The following is a 17816-nucleotide window of genomic DNA, read 5'->3' as shown; positions in this document are numbered from 1 at the left end:
TGGATCAAGCCTCCAGACTTTTATTTGTTGTTGTTTATAAATTAAAGCACCGGTGGTAGCTCTGTTATTTATTGAGCTCAGCGACTCCCTGCGGAGTTTGTTGGACTTTTACGCAACGTAAACTTTGTCTCGTCTCAGTAATGAACACATAATATTCACTAGACTCACAACAGTAACAAACCGTGAAGTGAATGAACTCATTAAATGTTACTGTAATAAAGAACAAACATTCAGCATTAAACATCCACGAAGCGGGAAGGGTTCGCCATGGTAACAGCAGGCTAGAACAGCATGGACTGCAGCGACTTGCGGACGGTTGCCATCTCCTGCTGTTGCTGTGGAAACAAAACAATAATAGGACTTGATGTGGCATCATAAACTTCCGTATATGCATGTTACAGAAGAAGCATCAGTGTGGATCCCCAAAACTCTGCTGTTTTATAGCCAAGCCAACTTTGTACTGAAGCTGGATTATTTGAATTTGAATTTAATTTAAAACACTTGCTTTATGAAGGACGATTTGACACTGAGCTCACCGTGTCCATGAGGATCTTCTTCTGCAGGGTGGCCATCTCCTTCCTCAGCTCTTGTTGCGCCCCCTGCAGGAAGGAATCGTGGCTCTTCTCCATCTCTTCAATGTTCTGGAGGAAACACAGCGACGACTTCCTGTTTCACGTTAACATTTAAACATTCGGGTGACAGATGCATGCTGGGTCATATCATTCAAGTCAAAAAAGAAAAAGCTGAGGTAGTTTATGTGGTATGTCAATGGAGCACATCTGGAGAAAGAAATGGACTCAAACAGTCTTCCTATGAAGAAGAAGAAGCCGTTCCAAGATTGACAGAATGTGGATGTGATGGTAACAATGTCTGTATCATAAATACTCAGGCTACGTGCCCACGACAACGCTCTGAAGCATAAACGCAGATGTCCGTTTTTTTCCTCCACAATTTATCTGCGTTCTCACGAGCGTCTTGAGGTGGATATCTGTCTATCCATGGGAACAGGGAAAACGTATAAAATTCGCAGTTTGCCGATGTAGTATGCACGCCCCAGACGTAGGTGGCAGTAGCAACAATACCTTTGGTATTGTTATATGAGTTATATATTAATAAATTTGAGAAATGCCTGTTTTGTGGCTACTTCCTCCGCGTCAGTTGGAAGAAAATGGCGAAGCGCGGCGGCAACAGTAGGCTACGCCTTCAAACTTTGTTTGGACAGATGATGAGGTCCAGTTGCTCCTGAACACGACACTGAACTACAAAGCCAGGAAGGCAGTGGATAATGTGGATTGGGAGAGTGTCCAAAATAAATATAGTGAGATATGTGAGTCGTTCATGGAGAACTACCCACTTAACGTGTGCAAAAAACGCACTTCTGCGTTTTGAACTGTTCCTACGGCGACGAGAGGTTGGATCGTTTTCAAGATCTCCACTCTGGAGGGCGTTTGCGTTTTCTCCGTTTTGAACTCCTAAAAACGCCGTCGCCGTGTGCAAGATAGGCACATCTGTCGAAATGTTCTGCGTTTATCTGTCGTTACCGTTGTCGTGGGCACGTAGCCTAAAATACTCAATTATCTAAGAATTGGATGGCCAGTGGTTTGACTACCATCTTCCCCGGACAAAGTGTTGAAGTGTCCTTGGAACCATAGACTGCCTATGTTGCCAACAGTGTGTGATAGATAACAAAAAGCATGTAGTATTAACACTGTATAGACTAAGATGTGCTGAATAAGTGTGTGTGTGACTGGGTAAATGTAGCTTGGAGTGTAAAAGCACTTTGAGTTGTCAACTTGACTCGAAAAGATAATAAAGTACAGTCCATTTACAATATAAAGGATTCTGTTAACCTCAATAACATGCAGGCATTTTTAATGCACGTTTAAAGACAAACATCCTGCATGTTACATGTATAAGAACCCAACGGTAGAGGATCTAACCTTCACACAATTAAACATGACGGAGTCTGTTAAACAAGAGACAGAAGACAAAAGTTTACAGAGCACTTAACTTTCTAAACTTTTTGCACAGAGCTTTCAGGGGTCCGTGGAGTAAAGACAGGTTTTTGAAGTATTGTTTTCTTCAGACTTCTTATTCTTTTAATTCAGTAAAACACAAACTGAGAGGAACACAGTTTTAGATTCATGTGGCTTCCCAGGTGAGCCTTGGTGTCTGTCAGAGCTCCGATGGGTAATGAAACGCCTCACCTTCACAAACTGCTCATACAGCTCTCGGACAGTTTTCAGCTTCTGGTTCTGAACGACTCTGGCCTGCTGCAGGATTTTCTGCTGCTGCCGGAACAGATTCTGTGGACACCGAGAGCAAAATGTAACACCAACGCAGTGTACATCTCAGACCTTATCGGTTTTTCTTATTAAACACCGAAGAAAGCTGTTGGGATCTGTACTGTTGGATGATCCAACTGCTTTAAAAACAGAAAACAGATTCCTCACTGTGCACATCGTGAATGTGGAACCCGTCAGGGGACACGGCTAACACTGAAGCACGATGGCAACAGTGGGATCAATCTGAAGCACTTTGACTTACCCGTTGTCATGCCAACAGGACATAAGTGCATGCTAAATAACAGAATGAGATTTCCAAATATTCCACTGTTGTCATCTTAAGAGTGTGAACTGTTCAAAATGCACAATGTTGAACCAAACGCCCACAGAATGAGGAAACACCCACAGTAGTTTGAAATCAGAATAATTACTTTGAAAGTCAAGACAACAACGCTGTAGTTATGGTTTATCTTAACAAAGTGTGTTGAGTTCACAAGCAACCAGTCCGTTTAAATACACTTCCGTAACAAAAAGAATAATAGATGTGAATGGCTGAGAATTTCAAGCTAGCGAAGCTGATGCTGAAAAGTAACGTGAAAATCCTAAGAAAAACAAAAATGGTCATAAAATCATACTCAAAATCTTTACTTTTTTAAAACAAAGTTAGTCTCCTTAGAGCTTCACAACAACCGAGAACCAAGCACATCACGCCTTTCGTGTTCTTGATTGTTTTCAGTTGCACGGAGCTGCAGTGAATATCAGCCACAAGTGCCACCGATACTGAGGTTGTACAATCTATAGTGGAGATTAATGCAGAGTGCAGTCGAGCCCCATCATGTAGTGGAAATGATCTAACCCAACTACCAACAGAGTGAACTGACATTGAGCTTCTCCTCCTGCTCCTCAGCTCGCTGGGCTTCGGTCTCCCACTGCTGCAGTGCAGAGGACACATGCTGAGAGTACTGCTGAGTCATCTTTTTCCTGCACACACATCGTTTCGGTTAGCACAAACACATAAATACACTTTCTACAGTACACAAAGCCAAAAGTTTTTCATTTTTTATGTTTTTTCATAGGACCGCCACCAACCAAAACTTTTCTTGTTTGAGCAACAGTTGCAATTTAAAGCCACAACTCGACTCTTTGCTGCATTTTTATGATAGATTTACAGTTATTCAGCTGTTTCAACGCAAATAATGGCTGCATGCTGTGCCTTCACCGCTCTTTCAGACACTGAATAAATACATGATCATACACAGAGGTATGCTAATCAGATCACGCTAGGGCTGTCAAAATTGCTAAAAAATGACGTTTGAATATTCCCTCTAAAAAAAATACAGATATTCGTACTATTTGAATATCTGTATTTGCGCATTATGTCAATGAGGCTATTACGCACCTGCGGTGCGTTACGTCCGCTGCATCTGCGGGCTTTCAATCAGCAGGACTGCCAGGCGATGACAGCATTACGTAAATAACATGACAAACTAATACAACGAGACATAACTACTTGTATAGGTAGTTTATTTAAGTTTAAACATGGTCTGGCCAAGACTGAGAGTGGGATACGGTCCCTCGGTTCTAGTTCTCGACAGAACTCCCTGAAACCTGTTCCATTAGCGACACTGATCGGTCTCATGTCCTTACATATGAACGGAATTAATTTCTGTGTGCAGGCTTCTTGTCGTGCTGCAGACAAAGAGCTTGTGGCGGGCGGTGCAAAATATGTGTCGAGACGTGGCTGTTTAGTTGGAGTTTCATATATTATGCTCATTCTGGTGCACATTTTCAAGATGTAACCTCATGCTGCTGGTGGTCGAATGATAAGCTAACTGTAGCTTGCATTCGACTTTGTCTCGAGAGTCCACAATTTTTCCATCAAGCGACCAAAATCTGAAGTATTTCCAGACGGGGCTTTTCATATTTTTGGGGGTGAAAATCACTTTTTCTGTCGAGTTGGGCTCTGAACTTTCTGCCATCTTCCCGTAACTCAACTTTCAGCAGTGACCCTGTGCCAGACAGTGCGTCACTGCATGACGACAGTGCGCCGTCATGCAGTGAGCCCACTCGCATAGCATGTGCAGATGTGTTTTTCTACATTTGAATATTAATTTTCACCTCAGAATGTCTGTTTTTAAAACCTATTTGAATTTAGAATATTCTTTGACAGCCCTAGATCACGCAGTGAACATTTAAAGACTTTGAGACTTCTTTCAGACCATTTTAGCACTGATTTTACTTTTATGAAAGCACCTACTGAATAATGTAGAATTTTTTTTAGCAAACACATTATTTTCTGTGCTGGACAGCCCTTCTCTGCTTCAAACACAGGCATAGAGATTTATCAATGCCATACATAATGATTATACAGCTTTGTAGCCAAGGCTTAGTCGACAATTAGGGGGCAAATCCTTTATATTTTTCATCAGTTTTTCTTAAGTTATTGAAGGAGAAACCTCTGTCCATGATAGTTGGTCCACAGCTGTTCCAGTTTGTGTTGGCTTCCCTTCATGTAGTTCTTTGTCAGACACTCCAGGCGTTTCTTCTTGGTCTGCATCACCTTGCTAATATCAGCTGAAACCACAAGAGAGACAGCACTGCTTTTTTAAAATCCTGTTAAACTGAGAAGCAAAGCTAGAAACAAAAAATAAGAACAGCTGCTTACCCCCAAATTTCTCCAACATAGACTGCACCTCATTTCTGAATCAGTGAAAAGAGAAAAGTTGGTGTCATATTGAACTAAATTAGACCGGTACAATGGTATCTATTGCACCGACATGACCAGACATTCAATACAGCTGTATGAAGCTTTAATATGACTTAAGTCATATAAATATCAGTTGTTTGGAGCCTCTGCAAGAGGACTGGTGATTTTCTTTGTCACATGATAGTTAACTGAATATATCTGTTGGTCAAAAATAAGAGTATTTAATGGTGTCTTTTCAATGTGTTAGAAATTACAGCAATTATTTTTAGTAACTCTGTAAAATGTCTATTAATCATGAAACAGAGACTGTACCCGACAGCACATGCTACTCCCTCTTCCTCAAATTCAGCAGCGGTTCTCTTTTTTGCCACCTTGTCAATTATTGGAGTTTCATCTTGGGATAACATTCATAAGAAATTCAAGATTAGTATCTGGAAAGCAGCTTTTCGTAATATAACCAAGCCAGTCGTTAGCTCACAAACCTTCTCTGACATCATCCTCTGAACCACTCAGCTCTTTCTTTTCATCTTCTTGAGTAAAATCGAAAACCTTTTTATCAGGTTTATCCTCCATATGTTTTTTCTTCATCTGTTTTCTCCCTGTTGCCATTATCCGAACCTGTTTTGTGGGTGGAGATTAGTTAGCAAGTTTAGCTAATGCAAAAATAAAAAAGTTATTCGATGTTAGCTTAAAATGCTAAAAGGAACGGTAGAAATTAAATTAGACTGTATCACCTGAAAAAAGAAACTGACACAACTCATAATGAACAAAGTCTCGTGATCAAACATACCTCTATTTTGACTTCTGGCTGAACTTTGTGAGCGAGCAGACTGTTAGAAACGGTTAAACTAACCTGAATCAAGCTAACAGGCTAACTAGCTGAATTACGCTGGATTCCCGCCACAACAGGTGTAACGTTGAATTTCGTCTTCGTGTCAAGAACTGGCTGCCCGTCAAGCGGAAACCACCAAATCAAACCTAAACTACGGTAGCTTGAAAAATAGTAGTCAAGCTTTGTCGTTAAGGTTGACGGAAACTTTTTTATCATACAGAAATTCATTCACTTACTGTACATCATGAACTTTTTTCTGATGATTATATAATGAATACGTTTTTATGTTTACATACTTTCTAATTTACTATTTTACTTAGTTTGTAGTTTTTTCTTATTATTTATTGTTTGATATCACTATTTATTTTTCCAAAACTACTGTATAGTTGTGTAATTGTATTGTTTTTAATGTATGTATTTCTGTTGTTAAAATTACTTCTTCTAATTTATATTTGGGGATTGATTAAGTATATCTGAATCTGAATTTCCAGGCTTCAAATTTCTGCCGGATTTCTTAATATTTAATCGTACGATGGTTAAAATATTTTTGGTTAAGACACATAAAATAGCAGAGCACTTATATTGTATAAATATGTATGAAGTTTAGTTAATTGAAAGAAATAAAGTGCACCCTCTTTTAATTTGGCACAAAAAAAATAGGACTTAATATGACGCTTGACAGTTTACACTGTTTCATTATATTAACAAAAACTAAGACAAAATGCAGAAGCAGTGTGTGAAAAAATAAGTGAAACCTATGATCCAACAGCTTGTAGAAGCACCTTTAGCAGCAGTGGGTTGAAGTAACGGTTTCCTGTGTGACGTTATCAGTCTCTCACATGGTTGTGGAGGAATCTTGTCCCACTCTTTTTTCCAGCGCTGCTTCAGCTCATTGAGGTTTGCAGCTCTGGTTTCTGCACAGCTCTCTGAAGGTCCCACCACAGCATCTCAGTCAGGCTGAGGTCTGGACTCTGACTGGACCGTTGCAACACCTTGATTCTTCTCTTCTTCACACATTCTGCTGTAGATCTGCTGCTGTGTTTGGGATCTTTGTCCTGTTGATGAGCCAGTTTCAGCCCAGCTTCAGCTGTCGGACAGACGGCCTCACATCTGACTCTAGAACACTTTGGTATCCAGAGGAGTTCATGGTGGGCTCAGTGACTGCGAGGTGCCCAGGTCCTGTGGCTGCAGAACCAGCCCAGATCATCAGCCCTCCACCACCGTGCTTGACAGCTGGTGTGAGGTGTTTGTGCTGATATGCCGTGTTTGGTTTCCTCCAAACGTGCTGCTGTGCATTATGAGCAAACATCTCCACTTTGGTCTGGTCTGTCCAAAGGACATTGTTCCAGAAGTCTTGTGGTTTGTTCAGATGCAGCTTTGCAAACCTAAGCTGTGCTGCCATGTTCTTTTTAGAGAGAAGAGGCTTTCTCCTGCAGCCCTTCCACACAAGCCGTACCTGTTCAGTCTGTTTCTAACTGTGCTGTCATGACCTTTAACCTTTAACATGCTAACTGAGGCCTGCAGAGTCTGAGATGTAGCTCTTGGGTTTCTGACCTTGGGGTGACCTTGCTGGGACGTCCACTCCTGGGAAGATTGACAGCTGTCCTGAATGTTTTCCACTTGTGAATAATCTTTCTCTCTGTAGAACGATGGACTCCAGATAGTTTGGAAATGGCCTTATAACCCTTCCCAGGTTGATGGGCAGCAACAGCTGCTTCTCTGAGATCATTGCTGATGTCTTTCCTCCTTGGCATCGTGTTAACACACACCTGAATGCTGCAGAGCAGCAAACTAACCAAACCACACTTACTGCTGATCAATTAATCAGTGCATTGATCAGTAGCACCTGGCTGTGAAAACGTTTTTTCACACACTGCTTCTGCATTTTGTCTGTTTTTGTTCAATAAATAATTACACAATATCTTGATGTTCATCTGAAGTTGGATGTACTTCATTTCAAGACTTGATAAAGAACTAGGTGATTTATTAATTTATTGAATATTTTGGAGACCCCATATGTAAAACCACATAAATTAAAGGAGTTAACGTCTCTTGTGCACGATTGAATGGAAGAAATTTTGTAATTTGAAATTGCTCACATAGAGATCTTCAATATTAAGCAGGTTCAGTCCAAACACATCAGCAACAAGATTGAAAAGGTTTGAATGTGTCTTTATGAAGTGGTTAACGCTGTCACCTCACAGCTGGAAGGCTTTGGGTTCAAACCTGATTCAATTCAATTCAATTCATTTTTATTTATATAGCGCCAAATACAACAAATGTCATCTCAAGGCACTTAGATAATAAAGTCCAATTCAAGCCAAATGGAATTCAATTAATTGTAATCATAATTATTTATAAAATAATCCAATTCGTTCATATAGAGCCAATTCAAAAACAATTTCCGAGCAAAGGAAACCAACAGATTGCACCGAAACTTGTCTTCAGTCCAATCTCCCGTCCTGAGCGTGCCTGAGGCGACTGTGGAGAGAAACGACTCCCTTTGATCCCAACACAAAGGTAAAAGTGAAAAATGCCATTTAATAACTTTGACTACAGTTTAAAATGCAGATGAATGTCGAGATGCAGATCATATGTTGGAAGTTTATTTTCATATTAGTAGAAGGGGGAACAAAAAACAGGTAAAGTTCGTCTTTATTATTTTCAGCTTTTATAAAAAGGTTTTAGTAAATCATCAAAACAATTCTGGAGTCACATCCAAGAAAAAACAAAAAGTAATCAACACAAAACATCAGCGAGAGGCACCGTCAGTCCAAACAAGACAGTACATCAAGATGAGGATGGTGAAAGTGACGAAATGCTGTCCTTGTATTCAGTCTGTGGTCCACAAACATCAGCATAATACTGAAAAACATCTGGATGGCTTCACTTTCCAGCCACCACAGACAGCTGGTCTCTGATGCGTCCTAGTCCGTCCAGCATGGTGTCCAGAGTCTCCCTGCTCAATTCGACCGTCACCGTGGACACAGATTCCATGCCTGCTGATGGACATGGATCCTCCAACTGAAAACACATCATATATGTGAGATCATTCTGCAACATGGTTTATTAAGACCTATTATCACTGTATAAACCTTAATATTTCCTCTCAGATGAAAGTTTTTTACCCAAGTCCCCTTTAATTTAATTTATGGACCATCGAACGGCTTCTTAAATGCTCCCTCTTAGAGGAAAGCTTATCCATGTTTCTGATCTTATTAAGGCGATACTCCGGAGTAGATTCAACCTGGGGTCATTTGAACCGTGATATCCAGCCAAGTAGCCCACCCACAGTTTTTTCGATATTGGCTGAACATCAGCTGAGTTACTGAGTTATCCCGAATAGCTTAGTACAAGCGCTAATGGACCCTGGCAGTATCTCCAAAATTACCACACTAAAATCACATGTCATGACACCAAACTTCTACAGTAGTACAAATATGGTCTGTACTCACAAAACGATGCATTTGGAAGTTTGAAAATAGTCCAGGAGTTTATTATTATCAACACAAGCCTGATAGCTTCTCTGCTGCTAAAGCTGCGTCGACGTCACTTCTGGAGCTGGGAGCTTCAAAGTAAGATGAGGGTTGATCTACTACTGTAGACAACAAAGTATATGCTATATTCTACATGTTTTTTTATGAATTTTTGTGTTGTAGAGTTGTGAATTTATTTTAATAATGGAGAAATTGAGCAGCCTTGCTTTGTTGTCTACAGTAGTAGATCAACCCTCATCTTACTTTGAAGCTCCCAGATCAAGGAAGTGACGTCGACGCAGCTTTAGCAGCAGAAAAGCTATCAGGCTTGTGTTGATAATAATGAACTCCTGGACTATTTTCAAACTTCCAAATGCATCGTTTGGTGAGTACAGACCATATTTGTACTACTGTAGAAGTTTGGTGTCATGGCATGTGATTTTAGTGTGGTAATTTTGGAGATACTGCCAGGGTCCGTTAGTGCTTGTACGAAGCTATTCGGGATAACTCAGTAACTCAGCTGATGTTCAGCCAAGATCGAAAAAACTGCGGGTGGGCTACTTGGCTGGATATCATGGTTCAAATGACCCCAGGTTGAATCTACTCCGGAGTATCGCTTTAATGCTTAATGCTTCACTAGGAGGCGAACTTAGTCATATTCATATATTGAAGATCTGTTATCATTTATTATACCAACCGTTCTGTTATTAGCTATATTTCTAAATGCTTCCTCTTAGAGGAAAGTTTATCCATGTTTGTTAGCTTTTGTTAGTTTACTCAAATTACCTGCTCTGTATTTCTGTGTTGTTTTTTTTATGTCTTTATATAAAGCACATTGAGTTGCCTGTGGTATGAAATGCGCTATATAAATAAAGATTGATTGATTGATTGAACATCAGACGCAGTTCTCACTTTGAGTCATTTCGGAGGTCATATGACCTCAGCTGGGTGTGGTTCACCCACTCACCTTCAGCTGAACCAAACAGGTCGGCACAGACATCCGACTGACCGAGTCTGAGCCGATCACCATGTCGACTCTCCAGTCCAAGCCCTTCAGCTGAGGGAGGGAGACTGCGTGCACATATACACAAACAGTAAACTGAGTCATTTACACCATATCTATCACACATGCTTAATGGCCATCTTTGTGAGGACATTCTGCATTCCTCAAAACATGCAAAAATGAAATTAGAATAAATTAATTAAATTTTCTGTGACCCTAAATTTGATTAAGTGGGTATAGAAAATGTATGAAAGTTTTAAAAAAACAGAATAAAGCATTTTTGTGTTGTTTTTTCAAACATTTTTTTAAATAAAAAACAGCTGAATGAACATCCTTTAAGAGCAGTGATTCTTTATGTTTTGCCAGGTGTTGTAATGTACCATCTAAGCTCAATGCAGTCGGAAAACAACTAATATGCGGTAGGTTGTTCTGCTGCTTTAAGGATTAATGATCACAGACCAAATATACATTTTTCTAAATACGATCAGAATCAAATAACTATTAAAGGTTGTGACTACAGTCATCGCAGCCTGTGATCTGCGTGCTCAGGAGCTGATTTCAGTGCAACAGTTTTTACTGACTGAGGGTTTCACAGTAGCCCCTTTCACACTGCCGAATAACCCGCCTTTAATCCGCCAATTTAGCGTGTCCGCTGTTGCGTTCACACTGACGACCCGGGCTGGCGTGTCAACTCGACTCGCCTTTCGACCCGCGTCGGACCCTAGTCTTTTTGCCGAGCCGAGTTTGGTGTGAACGCAATTGACGTGGGATGGACGTGGGCGTGACGTGAGGAGTTTAAAAGACAGAATGGACAGCTGATTCAGAACAACAGCGACAGGTGAGGACAAGTTTTACTCTGTTTTACATCAAGTTCGAGACATTTTTGAAGATGGCCAACTGGGGAGACAAGGAGGTCCGCGAGCTCCTCAGCCTCCGAGCAGAGGACGTTATTTACCGCCACATGTCGGGGACGGTGAAAGATGGACCTCTGCTGGAAGGGCTGGCGAGAAAGATGACAGAGCGCGGTTTCCCACGCAGCAAGACGCAGGTGACCAACAAACTAAAGGCCATGAGGAAAAAGTTCCATGCGGTTAATGACCACAACGGCAGGAGTGGCAGAGGGGGATTGGACTGGCCATATTTTGACATGTGCCACGCCATCTGGGGAGGAAGCCACTCTGTATTTAACCCTACCTCCGACGCATGGCTTGTGCCTACGTCATTGTACACGCCCAGCATTTTATGTGTTTCGTGTGACGCTCTGCCACTAGGCAACGCCCCCTGAACTCGGCTTCAGGCGACACGGGTCACCAACATGCCAAGCGTTCACATTGCTCGACGTGGGTCGAAGGTGCAATTTGGACCCGCTAAGGTAGCGGGTCTCAGTGTGAAAGGGGCTAGTGAGAACGAGACGTGTGAAATTCCCATCCGTCCTCACAGAGACAAACAGCACAAAGTACAGCTGCAGTGAAATACACTCACTCTGATTACTGAGGGCCTCCGTTCTCCACGCCGGACTGAAAAACAGCAGAAGACGTGATGATGTCATTACCCCCAGCTGTTACATCACCCTGCATTAACCAATACTTAAGATATAAATTTAGATCTCTCTATATTATTTTTTACTGTGATACAAACATAAAAACATTATATTTTTATATCTCTGTGGTTTTTTCATTTATAACACTCTAATACTATAATATAGTAAAAACTTCCCATCTTCTGAATAACGCAGAAGAAATATCTGTGTCCGACACATCAGCAACAATCAGTTGAGAGACAGAAACTACATGAATTATATGATCAACTGATCCTTTTTTCAGCCCTAAATATACTTATAGCTGTCTCTGTATGGCTCTTTGAGAGATCTGTTTGTGTACATTCAGTGTACAGATCCACTTTAAGTTGCACTGACGATGTTAAATCTGTGAGTGTGCAGGTTTTGTTTTTTTACCTGAACCAGCAGCACTATGAGGTGGTTACTGTGGAGCTGACCTGTTTTCCAGCAGGATCTTGGTGATCAAGTTCTTCAGACTGGAGTGGAAGGACTCGGGGAAGAGGGCGAGGATCTGCTCGGGGGTGTTGAGGTTGTAGAAGAGGACATGATGGGAGAGAGTGTGTAGGGACTGGACCAGCTGCCAGACACACAAACAAGGTTTATGTTCACACTGAAAACTAAAACTGTTTAAAAACTCGAGTCAAGTCCTTTCACACTAAGTTCTTTTTAAGTAAATCCGCAGCAATCACAGATTTATTGCAGTTTTTCTGTAAATACAACATGAATTCGGCTTTTGATTATTGATATCACTGAGATTTTTGTGGTTTTATCTCCACAAATGAACATTGAGTCCTCAGAGTAACAAATCAGATTAATTAGAAACACACAGACACACACGGGAGCAGGTGTGCGAGTTACCTGAGCAGCCTGGGCTGCAGGGATGTTGAATGTTGCTGCAGTGCTCTCAGTCAGCTGGCGACTCGGACCTGTGTGACTCTGAACACAAACTTCTCTCACTGCATCTTTCGACGGAGCCTCCGGAAAGAAGAGCAGCCCAAAGTCAATAACAACAATAAACAGGTAAACAACACCGTGCACGCGCTGCTGCTGTCCAGCAGCCTCTCACAGGTAACGATGGAGGGTGTATTTATAGAAAATGTCATTTAAACGCTGCAGTCATAAAACTCAGGCCAAACGAGCGAATGAACACATAACTAAAGAAAAGTTTTATCTGAATTAGTCTGGACTGTTTGAACCTGCAGATTTAAGATTAAAAATCTTGAATTCGGGGGGAAATGACTTGATTTTTGGCCAATAACTGTTCTTAAATGTAACAATTTAACTTCAAATGCCTCCACATCATGTCCGGATAGACACACAACCTTTCACCTTTTACAAAAACCCAATTTTACTTTCCCCAAACCACAGTGTGTAAACTGAATAAGAAAGATCAGCTTAAAGCTTAACTGACAATTTTTAAGCTTTTTATAACAACAAGCAGCCAAATGAAACAAGTAGATCATGATGCTTTTCAGTCTAAAAACATCCAAATTAAAGTATAATACCTTCAAAAGAAGCTGTAAATTGGTAAAATCTTCGTTGGAGACCGAAGCAGCCATGTTTACAAATGACTGCGATAAGTCATGTGACACATGACGCCCCACGTGTTCTTCTTCTTCTGTTTTTTTCTTTTCTTCTTCTGGTGTTTGACGGTTGGCAAACAGTGTTCTGGCGCATTACCGCCACCAGCAAGGCAAAAACGCAGCGAAACAAAAGAAAACAAACAAACAAAAACTATTAAAAAAAAAAAAAAAAAAAAAAAAAAAAAAAAAAAAAATCAGACCAGGGGTCCGTTTCACAAATCAGGTTCAACAAACTCTGATTCTATTCCTGAACTCTGAACAACTGTATAATTTACTGTCGTCCTTATGTATTCCCAGTTGACGGCAAAAGAGGTTTATAAAATTCACCTGCTAAAAAACAAAACAAAACAAAAAAAACCTGATAAAGAAATGCTCTACTTGGATCGCCAGATGAGGAAGACAGATCTGGAAATTGAAATACTGGAGCACAAGTTAGAGTTGGGTGCATGGTCACAGGGGAATTATGTTAACTATTGGCACATTAACTGAACTAACTCTTGTATTTGTAGGAAATAGAGAAGACCAAATGAAATTTATATTATGTCTTTATTTGACTGCTGTGGTGGTGATGATGGTAACTTAAAGTGCTTATTGCAAATTGCGTCTCTGACTGCTCTGCCGTCCTGGATAGCTGGCAGCTGGATGGGGTCATCATCAGCGTCTTCAATTTGTATGGCAGGGTGTTGCTCTCCTCTAATAGTGGCGATATTATGAAGAACAACACATGCCACAATTATATCACAGGCCCTCTCAGGGGTCACCCTGACGTGACGTAGGCACTGGAAACGGGCTTTCAACAGGCCTATGGTCCTATCCACCCGGGCTCTTGTCCTGCAGTGAGCCCGGTTGAAGTTCTGTTGGGGGCCTGGTTCAGGGTCAGGGTAAGGGGTCAGCAGCCTAGGTTGGCATGGGTAACCCCTGTCACCCAACAGAAGGCCATCAAACTCTCCTGTAATGCACAGTGGATACATTGGAGTGTATTAAAGGAGGGAGACGAGTGAATTGTATTGTGCAAATCTTTAGGCTGCTTACCACGTTGCAGTCTGTCGCTCAGGTTAGACTCGCGATAAATCCTTGATTCATGAACAGACCCAGGCCACCTGGCCTCCACATTTGAAATGATGTTTGCAGCATCACAAATGATCTTGACAGTGCAGAGAACGAGAGATGTTGGAACTGTGATGCAGTCTTTAACATCTTGAAATAGTAGTCGGTCTACGTATGTACCTGCACATTTATGCTGTGAATGGACTTCCTGTTCACATAATCAGCTCCATTATGTGAGGGAGCCGTGATGGGGATGTGTGTGCCATCTATGCACCCAATCACACTGGGAAATCCTAAAAGAAAGTAAAATTACTGTAGTGGCCATTTGTCCATAAAAAAAAAAATTAAACTTAAACCAAACAAAATCAAAAGGCACCATGGGGATGTGGTTTAACACAGGCAAAAGAAGATGAATGTCCAAAATGAATTATTGCATTTTTCTGATGATTTATTTCCATAAAACAAACAAAAGAACAAAGAAAACCTGCTGCTCTCTCCCTTTCCCTGGTAAAAACCATTGGCCCACCCCAGTGCATGCTGGTACTCCAGGTGCCCAGTGTGACCCAATTAGCAAAATATTCAAAACAAATAACTAACAAAGAATATTAGCAAGAAAAATCTAATCTAAATAAAGTACTGAAATTAATCAAATAAAGTTACTCATAATTAGCTAATTAAATTTGCAACTAGAACCAAAAACTAACTATACAAATAGCTCCTACAATTACTAATCCCAGTCTGAGGTTGCAGCACAATGTCATTAACAGAATATAATTTAAAATAATTGAACAGATCTCTACATCATTCACCTGCAATCCTGTGGAACTCCTCCTTGATGGTTTTGGCAGGTTTATGTCCAGGGAAAACCACAAACATGGGTAAAAGCCGTTTCAGGGCGAGGCACACTTTTCTGACCGACCTGCAAACAGTTGCCTTGCTCAAGCGCTCGGCATCTCCGACATTGTTTAAAAAACTTCCATTCGCAAAGAAACGCAGTGCAACACACAGTATCTGCTGGGATGTGAGAGCATGGCTACGCTTGGTAATGTTGCAAATGTGAGGACGGATTAGGTTGTGTATGTAAATGATGGACTGTGATGTGAAACGGTACCGCTCAAAAAGGAATTTGTCTGGAAACGCTAAAACATCTATGCGCGGTCTGATAACCATCTCCCGGCCAATATTTAATTCTCTGCGCAGTAATGCTGCACCTTCATCCACGGGGTCGTTGATAAACGGACACGCCATGTTCGTGGAACAAGTCGCCTCTTACTGTACCTAATTATAAATCGACTTCAAGAACTAGAAGAACCAGCTGCTACGCCAAAACTCGCTCTGCTGACTGAACGAATGAGGAAATCAAATGGCGTGTGTGGCTGAAAGAGGGCGGAGACAGAGAGAAACACGAGGTTCATTGAGAAAAACCTGGTCCCGACCAGGTTAGGTTCAGAGAGTCTGTTACTACGGTAAGACCGGGTTTTGGATGTTCTAATTATTGTCTAACATAAACTATCGGAGGACTGTGGTTAAATTAGGAGCACGAGGACAACTTCGGCCATATAGTTCGATCAACTTTAATGTCCGACCAAAACAAAACGTCAACTCTCACATCTTGCATATCACTCCGCCAATTGTAATCATCACTCAGATTACCTGCACGTAAAGTGCGCCATATTATATAGTTCCAGATGTCACTTAAGCAAAGAAATATAATATTTATAAATGTAGAAACAATTAGTTAAATTATGTGGACTCAAAATAATGAACAATGGAAAATAAGGCAATCTGCTGAATATATCTTCACACCAAAATAAATATCCTCTTACATTCTTCCCTTTCTTCAGATGAAATGTCCTCATTTCAGTTTATCAGGTTTATGAAAAATAAATCTCTTCCTAACTCTGAAATACAGAGGAAAAAAATAAACCATCTACTATTAATTCCTGAAAATGGTACCATATGCTATCACATATGCCACACAGAGATTTAATAAACATTCACACTTGTACTTCAACACAGAAATACCTGAATTATGAAACCAACACATCTAACCTTTGTATTTCAACACACAACAGAAGTCAGTAACATACCGCAAATTTATTTATTTATTTATTTCATATTTGGGTTTTGGTTAAACACAGTCCATCTGCAAATGTTGAGTGCAAACCCTCAATCAGCAAAGAAATGTCCAGCGTCCCCATAAATGCTCGTAAACAGTCCATATCTGTCCCTTGAACAGAGGAGGGGTTGCTCAAAGGATGAACCGTTCTGGTCTCCTAACAATCCGTCCATAACGTGTTGTTGGTGGGGCCCCAGAGCGTGTCTCAGCAGATGCTGCAGGAACAGTGTCGGTCCTGTGGTTCTGTCTTGAGTGGCCTTGTGACATCCTTCCTGAAGGTCTGCGCATTAGGGGAACAGAGGGGCAGGCAGGGGCAGAAGCCTGCTCAGTTTCAGATGATCGAGGGTGTCTGGGGAGTGAACCAGATAATGAAGTATACCTCAGAGAGTGGTCATAGGTAGTTGAGCTACAAGGTGATTCACAGGTGCTGAAGATGTGTCCCAAATGGAACGATAAGGCTTCAGTCTATCATAATGAATCACTTTTGATGCAGCTTGAGGATGTGTCAAATCCAAGAGGGTGTATATAAGTCCATCGTTATCCGATGGGATGACTTTGTAAGGTCCAGTCCAGTTAGGTTCAAGTTTCTTTCTTTGTGTAGTGGGATCATCCATCCATACCAAATCTCCAAACTGATAAGGCTTGAACTTGACATGTTTGTGAAACGGACCTCAGATGCTGCCAGATAATGAAACATTATTATATTTTATTACAGAACTGAACCGTTCTGTGAAATGTTTATTGGGTCACACTTCACTTTTATTTCACAAAGTCTTTTTAATCATCCTTATCCTTTCTGTCTCGTATTTCTTACACGTCACTATATCATGTTGTATTGCTTCTTGTTGATTACAAAATTCACATCGTCCTGAGTCATTTTTACCCAATTTTCTATCTTTCCTTTATTCCACTCTTAATAATAATGCCATCCTGTGAGTACAAATCAGCTGCTTCACGATATCAGACAGAAGTTCCAAACTGTCTGAAACCAGGAAATAATATCACCAACAGACAGCCTGCAAAGACTAATTTAAGCATAAAAATAAATAGCATTTATTTGCTCTTTTTCTTGGGACTTTTACCAAACAACTATTTACAGAAATGTATCCTGCAGTGACTTATTTACTGATCCTTTTTCTTCAGAACTAACTGGTTGAAAAGAGAGCCCATTTAAAAAAAAATGACTAAGCATATTTAAGAAGAATA

The 17816-nt window shown here is 40.8% G+C and overlaps 2 protein-coding genes across 2 annotated transcripts; both read right to left on the bottom strand.

The window, feature by feature from the left end:
- Positions 1 to 203: 203 nt before the first annotated feature.
- On the bottom strand, positions 204 to 5601 carry sycp3 (synaptonemal complex protein 3). The gene is made up of 8 exons (XM_075471118.1): positions 5475 to 5601; positions 5305 to 5386; positions 4951 to 4985; positions 4742 to 4859; positions 3167 to 3266; positions 2208 to 2306; positions 537 to 641; positions 204 to 335 (listed from the first exon to the last, which is right to left on the bottom strand). Exons 1-8 carry the CDS (start codon positions 5599 to 5601, stop codon positions 282 to 284), a joined length of 720 nt encoding a protein of 239 aa, XP_075327233.1. The 3' UTR covers positions 204 to 281.
- A 2813-nt stretch (positions 5602 to 8414) lies between these two features.
- commd9 (COMM domain containing 9) lies at positions 8415 to 13472 on the bottom strand. Its single transcript, XM_075471116.1, has 6 exons — positions 13367 to 13472; positions 12720 to 12836; positions 12299 to 12438; positions 11786 to 11820; positions 10268 to 10371; positions 8415 to 8848 (listed from the first exon to the last, which is right to left on the bottom strand). Exons 1-6 carry the CDS (start codon positions 13418 to 13420, stop codon positions 8711 to 8713), a joined length of 588 nt encoding a protein of 195 aa, XP_075327231.1. The 5' UTR covers positions 13421 to 13472; the 3' UTR covers positions 8415 to 8710.
- Positions 13473 to 17816: the final 4344 nt, after the last annotated feature.

The sequence above is a fragment of the Odontesthes bonariensis genome, chromosome 7, assembly GCF_027942865.1.
Source record: "Odontesthes bonariensis isolate fOdoBon6 chromosome 7, fOdoBon6.hap1, whole genome shotgun sequence".
In the NCBI taxonomy this organism is placed as follows: domain Eukaryota; kingdom Metazoa; phylum Chordata; class Actinopteri; order Atheriniformes; family Atherinopsidae; genus Odontesthes; species Odontesthes bonariensis.
The sequence above is the reverse complement of the archived record's forward strand: the minus strand, read 5'-3'. Positions and strand labels throughout refer to the sequence as shown.